Source organism: Vitis vinifera, chromosome 18, assembly GCF_030704535.1.
Source record: "Vitis vinifera cultivar Pinot Noir 40024 chromosome 18, ASM3070453v1".
NCBI lineage: Eukaryota > Viridiplantae > Streptophyta > Magnoliopsida > Vitales > Vitaceae > Vitis > Vitis vinifera.
Genome location: NC_081822.1, coordinates 3,761,980 through 3,772,370, shown reverse-complemented (window position 1 = coordinate 3,772,370; position 10,391 = coordinate 3,761,980). Strand labels below are relative to the sequence as shown.

The 10,391-nt window shown below is 32.2% G+C and overlaps 1 protein-coding gene and 1 pseudogene across 1 annotated transcript; both read right to left on the bottom strand.

Moving 5' to 3' along the window:
- Nucleotides 1–4,099: 4,099 nt before the first annotated feature.
- Nucleotides 4,100–4,791, bottom strand: LOC132253282 (uncharacterized; annotated as a pseudogene).
- Nucleotides 4,792–5,975: 1,184 nt separating this feature from the next.
- Nucleotides 5,976–10,346, bottom strand: LOC100260744 (uncharacterized). The gene is made up of 3 exons (XM_002285788.5): nucleotides 10,000–10,346; nucleotides 7,888–8,400; nucleotides 5,976–6,515 (listed from the first exon to the last, which is right to left on the bottom strand). The coding sequence occupies exons 1-3, from the start codon at nucleotides 10,171–10,173 to the stop codon at nucleotides 6,306–6,308; spliced, it is 897 nt and encodes a 298-aa protein (XP_002285824.1). The 5' UTR covers nucleotides 10,174–10,346; the 3' UTR covers nucleotides 5,976–6,305.
- Nucleotides 10,347–10,391: the final 45 nt, after the last annotated feature.

Below are 10,391 nucleotides of genomic sequence, written 5' to 3'. Positions count from 1 at the left end.
TCCACCTTAAAGGAACAATTTGAGACTAGCCACCTATTTGAAAAGTCCCACATAACTGGGCATCATTTGATATTTGATGACCAGAGTAAATAAATGATTTGAATGTTTTGACTGAATTTGATATGAAAATGTTTGAATCAGAAATGAAAGTGTACAATTAAAAGTTTTGAATGTATTAGCAAAAATAACTCAAAGGTTTATGAAAATAATTAATTATAATATCTCATATTTTGCAAGTTAACTTGAAATATTTGATCCATGGACTGTATTAATGTTCCTTATTGGGCTTTGAGTTCATTCCCTTTTGTTAATAATTTTTCAAGTACCTTTAGTTTGGGCGAAGAGTGATGGCTAGGTCGAGGAATGGTCATTATTAGGATTTTGCTTAGGATGTTAATTTTGGACATTGTTAGCTTATAAGTTTATGTTCATTGGATTATTTGGTTTTTGGAAGCTATTTAGATATTGAACTTTAAAATTTTTTTTTGATAGTTTGAAGTTGAGATTTGGAGATTATGAAAATTTTTGTTAGCACTTGAATTGTTTGAGTTTGCAATCTATTTGGAAAATGGATTTTGGTTGATGGATGCTTAGTTTTAAAGTTAAGTTTTGAAGATTTTAGAATTTTGTTCCGCTACTCTGAACAGGTATTTGGTAATTAGTAACTTCCAGTTACAAGATAATTTTTTGGGTCAGGTTACACTTTAAGCCTTCGAGTTTGAGGTGTGAAATGAATGTCATGCCCTTGGAGTGGGTCTTAGGCCGTGACAGAGTGATATCAGAGCACTAGGTTATGATCTTGTTGGGAATTTGAATTTGTTTAGATTGGGGATAGATGAGTGACGCATTAGTTTAAGTTTTGGTTTCGTTTAATATAAGTTATAATGTTTGAAGGTTGTCTTATGATGATTGGTTATAGAAAAATGTCAATTGACTTAATACTCCCTAACCTTCAAGATTTTGGTGATAGATTTGTTAGCTTCCTACTATGTCTATGTTGATTGTTTTAGGAAAAGTATGATTTTCCACATTTCTAGTAAGCTTGAGTTCAGTTTTGAGGGGAAGCATGTGGATAGACCACTCCGTATAATATCAGCCGTACGAGCTAATTCTTTGCTTAGGAAGGGTTGTCAAGGCTTTTTGGCTCATGTGGTGAGTAATGAAAGTGATTTAAAGTTGGAGGACATACCCGTTGTAAGGGATGTTTCTGATGTTTTTCCAAACGATTTGCTTGGCTTGCCACCAGAAAGAGAGGTGGAATTTACCATTGACTTGGTACCAGAAACAACTCTTATCTCTAAGACTCCATACAGGATGACACCTGTAGAGCTTAAAGAGTTGAAGGTTCAATGTCAAGAGTTGTTAAATAAGGGTTTTATTAGACCTAGTGTTTCATCTTGGGGAGCTCATGTTTTATTTGTGAAGAAGAATGATGGATCAATGAGGCTTTGCATTAATTATAGAGAGTTGAATAAAGTGATTGTAAGGAATAAGTATCATCTTCCTCGAATTGACAATTTGTTTGAGCGGCTTTAGGGTGCTTGTGTATTCTCTAAGATTGATCTTTGGTCTAAATATCATCAGTTGAGGGTCAGAGGTGAGGATGTACCCAAAACTGCTTTTCGAACTAGGTATGGGCACTATGAGTTTTTGGTTATGCCTTTTGGTTTGACTAATGCACCTACTGCCCAAGACCTATTCCAAGGGTGTGACGGTCATTTCACACCTCAAACCCGAAGGAGTAAAGTGTAACCTGACCCAAACAGTTATCTTGTAACCGGAAGTTATCAATTACTAAATACCTGTTCAGAGTAGCAGAACAAAATTCTAAATCTTCAAAACTTAACTTTAAAACTAAGCATCCATCAACCAAAATCCATTTTCCAAATAGATTGCAAACTCAAACAATTCAAGTGCTAACAAAAATTTTCATAATTTCCAAATCTCAATTTCAAACTATCAAAAAATATTTTAAAAGTTCAATATCTAAATAGCTTCCAAAAACCAAATAATCCAAATGAACATAAACTTATAAGCTAACAATGTCCAAAACTAACATCCTAAACAAAATCCTAATGATGACCATTCCCTAACCTAGCCATCACTCCTCGCCCGAACTAAGGGTACCTGAAAAATTATCAACAAAAGGGAATGAGCTTGAAGCCCAATAAGGAACATTAATACAGTCCATGGATCAAATATTTCAAGTTTACTTGCAAAATAGGAGATGTTATAATTAATTATTTTCATAAACCTTTGAGTCAATTTTGTCAATACATTCAAAACTTTTAATTGTACACTTTCATTTCTGATTCAAACATTTTCATATCAAATTCAATCAAAACATTCAAATCATTTATTTACTTTGGTCATCAAACATCAAATGGGGCCCAGTTAGGTGAGACTTTTCAAATAGGTGACTAGCCTCAAATTGTTCCTTTAAGGTGGACGGAACCAAACACTACTAGCCTCTAACCAAACCCCTAGAGGCTGAGGTCCAAATCAATTACATTCCCCACCAAAAAATGTAAAGATCAACTATTATATCCCGTTGACAATGGTCAAACAAACCAAAGTCAAACACTTATTTCAATTATTCAAATTTGTAAAACATAATATCTCCAGATTTCTCTATTGTAAACAAAATATAAGGTTCTAACATACTTTTCATGCAAAACATATTTGATCCATGCATAAAACGAATAATAACTTAAAACGTTTCCAAATGATATATATAAAAATTTGTTTTTTTTTTTTAAAAAAAAACAATTGCATTAATTTCCCTTACCTTAAAAGAAGTCCTAAAAAACTTTGGAGAAAAATAATTCTAGAAAATCTACTCTTCACCTAACAAAGTATAAGAGAAATAACAATTACTATTTGACAATTCTAAAATTTTAGGGATTCAAATTAATTTTTTTAATTATAAAAGATAATTTAATTTATTCTTATTTTAGAAAAATTAATAAATTTCTAATTCATATAAAACTTAAATTTTATTTTCAATTTATTTCTTATGACACAACATAATTTAATTAAATTACAATTTATTCTACTAATTAAATTTTATGTTACTTATTAACTTATACTCATCATTAGTATAATAATATTGATAACTTGTGTTTTCTCACTTTCAGTTTTTTTTTTCCACTAAACATAAATTGTATCTTCGACAATTCTCCATTATTGCTAACATAATATATATATATATATATATATATATATATATATATATATATATATATATATATATATATATATATATATATATATATATATATATATATATATATTAACCACCAAACACCATCCATACACATCTTCCTTTATTATTAATATTACTATTTTTTTTTTTTCTTTTCACCATTCTCCATCTTCCGCAAGCACGCATTCTTTTTTTTTTTTTCCTAATATTTTCTAATCCCTTAAGCCACATATAACAATATATTTATTTACTCATTTATTTATTTAAAAAAAATTCATTACTTAGATCTATTCATTTAAGAAATTTTGAATTTCCCTATTTTCAACAATAGAACAATTTATATTCCTAATTTCAATATTTTGACCTAAAAGTTTTAAATAGGTTAACCCTAGCCTAAATTGAAATTTTCCAGAGAATCATTTTTTTTTTTTTCAAAAACTTAAGATTTCCCAATTTCTAACAATGAAACCACCAATAATCCTAAATTTCCAATATTTTGATATTAAAACAAATTAAAAAAAAAAAACTAACTCTAATCTAAATTTTAAAAAAATTCAAAGAATAACTAGGGTGTTCATAACTAACTAACGAATATAATATATTAATTTAGGGTTAGAATCTTACCTGGAAAAAAAACCTGAACTTCAACTTTGAATCTCTAACCCTTGAGCCCTACAATCTCCAATTCTCTACTTCTGGTTGATAGGGTTTTCTGAATGAAGAAGACAAAAGGAAAAGTCCAATTTATACCTCGAATTTTTAATTGTAAAATGACTCTTTCACCCTTAATGAATTTAATTAATTACTTAATTACTTTATAAATTACTAGTTTGCCCCTATATTAAATTTTGGGGTGTTACATCCTCTCCTCCTTAAAAAAAAAAGTTTACTCCTCTAAACTTGACATAGGTTTTGAAAAAGATGTGGGTGTTTTTCTCTCATCTTCTCTTCTAATTCCCAAGTGGCTTCTCGAATAGTGTGATTGCTCCATTGGATTTTTACTAACTTGACAACATCATGACGTAGTACTTTGTCAATCACATCCATAATCTGAACGGGCACCTCTTCATAGGTCAAGTCCTTAGAAATTTGAACAGGCTCCAACTCCACAACATGAGAGGAATCATAAATATATTTCCTCAAAGTCGAAACATGGAATACATTATAAATCTTGGATAGACTTGGGGGCAAGACCACTTTATAAGCCAAAGTGCCTACTCTTTCTAATACCTCAAATGGTCCCACAAAACAAGGACCGAGTTTCCATTTTCTTCCAAATCTCATTATAGACTTCATAGGTGAAACTTTCAAGAAAACATGATTACCCACCTTGAACTCCAAATCTTGTATGCGATTATCAGCATAACTCTTCTATCTACTTTGTGTTGTTTTCAATCTTTCTTCAATTAAAGAGACCTTTTCAACAGTCAATTGCACAAGTTTAGGCCCCAAAATTTCTTCTCTCCAACATCATCCCAATAAATAGGAGATCGACATCTCCTACCATACAACGCCTCAAAAGGTGTCATCCCAATGCTAGCTTGAAAGCTATTATTATAGGCAATTCCACTTGTGATGTCCCACATCGAATATGAGAGAAAGTTACTAGTGCTATATATGTAGAGACTCTTCTTAACCAAGTAGACGCATTTTAAAGCCATGAAGGCCCCTTTGGGTCCAAAGTGGACAATATCTACACGATTAGGAATGAGTCGTTACAAATGGTATCAGAGTTAGGTTCCGACCTCGGTGTGGGGGTTTGTTTAGCCCCGTAAGGGTGTTCATCTGTTTGGTCCCGCAATCTCATGGGACACAATGAGGACGTTGTGTCTGCATGGGGGGAGTATTTGTGATGTCCCACATCGAATATGAGAGAAAGTTCTTGGCACTATATCTGTAAAGGTTCTTCTTAGCCAAGTAGATGTGTTTTAAAGCCGTGAGGGTCCCTTTAGGTCCAAAGTGGACAATATCTACATGGTTAAAAGTGAGTCATTATATTTTGTATATGAATATAAAAAAATTTGTTAGATTTTTTTTTTTCTTTTCTAAAACAAAATTTTCTTTTTTCTTTTTATAAAAAAAAGTGAGAGATTAAGATAATGTCATGTAACCAAGGATTAAAAAATTGGGATACAAATGAAATCGATCCCAATTAATAATCGGGTAAAAAATCACCTATACATCAAAGAAATCGATAAAATATCGTCGATACTTTGGTGCTGGGCCAAAATTTCGACGAAAAAATCACTAGTGATCGCATGCATGTGTGAGAGGAGCTCGAGCAAAAAATCCACGATTTTTTTTTAATCATCCATCTATCATCAAATTTTTTAACCATTTTGTCAAAAAGGCCCATTTTTAAAATATTTTAAAAAAAAATTTATATATTAATTAAAGACATCCATTAATTTAAAATTTTCCTTTGAACACCGAATCAAATTTGAAATTTCATCCACAAAATTTCAAATTAATAATGATTAAATGTATTTAACTCAAACCTTAATTACATACAATGAAAATTTTGCATTTAATAATCCGATCATCACAAGCTCAATAAACAAGTGATAATATGATGAAAGTACAAAAGGAAAAAAGTTTTTCTTTTTCTTTTTCAATCGAAATATTTTAAAATTCTATTTTTAAAAATTAAAAAACAAAAAGGAAAAATATGTGGAAGCACACTAAAGATGTTTACCATATCCATGGCCATGGATTACTGTCACAGGGTTCTGATATAATATAAAAGTTATTATATACGAAGCATATCATCTATTAGAGAATAAAGGAATTTCTTTTTTTTTTTCAATTTTATTCCTCGAAAATGATCGCCCATTCTTTCCCAACCGCGGGACAAATAAACCAGAGCAGTTAAATTGAGTTGTTGTCTTCCAGTTTCGTTTTTTTTCCTACAATGGAAACAACAGTATATGTAGTAGTTGAATGCAAGGCAGAAGTAAATTTGCCTGAGGGATTGTGCTAGTCTGTGTAGAAAATGAAAGAAAATATTGAACAAAAACTTCAATAGGAAATGGATACCAGGGTGGTCACCGCAAGTGAAAATTCTCACTTGAAAATTTCAACTCATGTTTGTGCAACTGAACTATCGTTCATCTACTCCAGCAGCTGTTGCAGGTTGGCCTGTAGATTTATCAGCAACAGCAGAAGTTTTCTTCCTACCAGGGCCTGTGGAGACTTTAACCATTGCTGGTCTTAGAAGTCGATCACCAAGGAGGAAGCCCCGGCGAATTTCTTGAATTATAATCCCTTCCTTGAATTCTTGAGACTCCTCACGGGCAATGGCCTCATGCAGCTACATCACAACACACAAGCCAAAGGATGAAGTTAAATGACACACCAAAAGACAAGCCTTAGTCACTACTTGTGAATTCATTGACATGAATCAGTAAGTATAATGAAGGACGAGATACTCTTCCACAAAACAAAAACACTTACACAAGCATTTAACCAGTCCAAAAGTCCACAAAAATAATTGAGACAAATTATACAGCCAAGAGACCAAAGGGAAAATGCACAATGCCCACAAGTTACAACTTGTTATTCATCCAATGTTACTCATCACAAATGCCACCCTCTCTCCCACTTTTTATTGAGCCCACCCCATCTTGACCTATTCCAACTAAAACAACATTGTGCCTTTGATTCAATTGATCAGGAAGCAATCTGACTTATTCATGCACTACATAAAAGTGGGTGACTAAGGTAGGAAGGTGAACCAGGAAATCATCTGAGGGGCATTGTATTTACTAATAACATGAAATAAAATGTTAAAATGAATAACAAATTCAAATATTCAAATATTAACCAACAATGCATTTACATACTATAATTAATCATCACTTTCTTTGGAAAAAACTGCATTTTGAAATATTAGTGTGATAAGCTCATTATAATCAAGCAATCAAGCACTTAATGAAAAATATCTTTTTTATGCATGATATATAGAATTAAACAATTGCAATAAGATATTTAAAAACAATTCAAAAAATAAAAATTGTCAAATTATACACAATCATATGTAACACACCAACTATGAATCTATGTAAATACCAAAAAATGTTAGTTAAAAAAAAGTAAGAATTTTCACCAAAATATTTAATAATTTCACTAATTTTTCTACCACATGTTTCTACCTCAAACTTCTTCTAGATACTTCAATTCCTTACTCCTTAGTTCCATACTAACTTATTTAGAGATCAACATTTTCCAAACCCAAACAAGTTAACACAACAAACCAAAACCACCAAACCCCGCTCTCCTCCCATTTCTTTTCCTCTTCCTGCATCCCAAGCTTTTTCCTTTTTTTGATAGATAACCCTTTCCATTTAAACATGGCACCTACAACATCATTATTCCAACCCAAACCCACTTGCCAACTGAGCCAGGCGTCATGATGCATTGTTAAAGCTATAACTTTGACAATAAAATTTTTATATGACACAAATTTTCCACATTAGATTCCAAAGCTAAAAACAACAATGGTGAGCATACACAATATATCCTTTTAGCATTATCCTTGAAAAGTTTCTCAAGATTTCCAAATCTTATATTATATCACAATGGAGAAAAAACAAGAACAATGAAATTACAAAAAAAGAAAAAAAAAACTATAAAAAAATAAAGAAAATGCAAAACTGAAGCAAGTTTCAAAAGGTTCCACTTACTGCAGGATCAAATGGCTTTCCCACTGTTGCTACAGCAGCCACATGACAACTCCTCATGATCTCCACAAATTGCTTGTATATACCCTGATAGCTTGTATCAATTTTTTTCTCCTTTTCAGTTTCAGGTTTGATTTGTTGTTTGGCTCTCTCAAAATTGTCAATCATGGGCAAAAGGCTCTCAACTACTTCTCCTTGAGCATCAGTTCTTACTGTAAGCCTTTCCTTCTCTGATCTTTTCCTAAAATTATCAAAATCTGCTTGTAAACGAATATATTTCTCCTTCCCAGATGTTATTTCTGCTGATAAAGCAGAAACTTTCTGTGCCAATTCAGCCTTCTCACTTTCAATCGTGTCTATCATTGCTTCAATTTCAGATACAGCCTTTTCATCTCCATCTAAAACAGCATCTTTGTATGCTTTAATAAGCGACTTCAAAACAGACAGAGGTTTCTGATCTGCTTCACTTTTTGATGTTTTAACATCATACCGACTACCCTCCTCTTCATTGTTTGTCTAAGAAAATTCAATTAGAAATGACAAATATCAACTACAAAGGACTAATAGTAATATAAATATTTCAATTTTCATCTATGTAAACAAATTTCTAAGCTATGAAAATTAGACACTTCAGGGAATATTTATGCTTCAGTTCTTCTACAGTTATACTCATCCTTGGAAAGGTAAGGAATTATCCAGTAAATTTTCAAAGCATGTTAATGATAAGAAAAGAAAAAAAAAAACATTTTCTTGGAACCAGCAGGGATTCAAGAGAGCGGAAATACTTCTTTATGGTTATAGCACCCAAAATAGGACCAATTCACCGTTAGGCATGTAATATGTATTTATAAATTCAAATAATACAACATATATATTTCGTCTTGTCCATGTTATAAGTTGGTGCCTTGATGTGTACAAAATCATATAACCATTTCAAAATTCAGATGATGATAAGGTCACTAAGTGTTTTTGTGTATCAATTTTATGGAATTTGCAAATGTGCCAGAATGTGTATATACTGTCAATCAGGTGTAGCTCCACAAATGTGTACACAATCAATATTTTGGGATTGTCAAGTACAAAGCCCAAATGCAACCTTGCTACCTGTCAATACTCACTTTCATTGGCCAAGAGTTAAAATCTCATTGTCAGGAAAATGAAAATGTCAAGGAACAAAAACATTATCACAATCATCAGGTGATATGTCAAGGATTATCCAGGATCATTATTGACAAGATTTTACATATCACTTCAGGAGAAATGAATTGCAAGAAACTTTGGTCCTATTTGGGAACTACTCTTGAAAATAGGTTTCTCTTCTTTAGAGCAGTGCACAGTTTTCAAATTTAAAAAACACATTCACCAACTTTTGGCAGAATTTTGGGAATTTTTTCTAAAAGTAAGTTGATTTTTAGAACAAATTTGAGGTGTTTTCATTTTTCTCTTGTGAAGTATGCTGAACAACAATTGAAAATATGGAGAACACTTACGAAAATTTTAAATTATACATTTGAGTATGGTACCTTTTTGGACAATAAGCTGAGAAAATGAGTTGCCAAACACAATTTTTTTCCTGAAACAAATTGAGAAGTGTTTCAAAATACGTTGCCAAACATACTCTTTTATTCTCCTCCTCGCTTTTCCCCCAGTTATTTTACATAGTTTTACAGAGAATTATTGGAATTACTAGGCAATCCCACTGAACATTTCAATGAAACAACCAGAAATACCGGCATTAGTAACACTGACCAGAAAGTACTAGGGAAATTTACCCTAAATTAGGTGCATTAGGGTTCAGTTGCTAACTACAAATCTGATTTGTATAACAAGTGATTGAAATCTTAAATCAAGCATGAAACTTCAATGCTGTATTTACTATAAGAAATGGCTGAAGCAAAGTGTTAGCCATGTCAAATTTCAGATGAACTTAGAAATGAAATCAAATATATGTAGACAAAAATATTTTTTTTTAAAAATGAAAAAGGAAAGGAAGAACGAAAGAGGAAAATTATATAGAAACTCCATATCCTTAGTATAATAATCAACACAAAAATCAAAATAAAACATTTGAATGGTTTTGACAAGTGAAGCAAAAGTAGGGCAAGAGAAACGTACATAGGGAGTAGAATCTTGGAGAGCGAGAAAAGGCTTGAAGGAACGTCTGAGAATTGGGGAGGAAGTAGAGAGACGAAACCCTAGAATGGGTTTAGAGGGATGAGGAGGATGAAGAGCAAGGGTTTTAGAGGGTTTTGGGGTGAAGAGGAGGTGGTTAGAGAGAGAAAAGGCCATCCTTTTGCACTTTCTTCCTTGTCCTAACAACAGTATGTTGGTTAATGCTTCTCGGATTTTATCGGCCCTCTCTTGCCTGCTGCTCCCAGTCTCGGATGTTCCAGTTATTAATCAAATCTCCCTGAATAGTAGGACCCACCCTAATCCATCCATCAAAGTCACCTTTTACCGTCTTCGCTCATGAATTATTTTTTTGGAAATCTACTTAACAGGGGAAA

Coding starts and splice junctions, on each gene's coding strand:
- LOC100260744 (XM_002285788.5), bottom strand. CDS start 10,173: ATGGCCTTTTCTCTCTCTAACCACCTCCTCTTCACCCCAAAACCCTCT. Junction 8,401..9,999: donor TCCAAGATTCTACTCCCTAT/GTACGTTTCTCT, acceptor GAATTTTCTTAG/ACAAACAATGAAGAGGAGGG. Junction 6,516..7,887: donor GAAAGCCATTTGATCCTGCA/GTAAGTGGAACC, acceptor GTTGTGATGTAG/CTGCATGAGGCCATTGCCCG.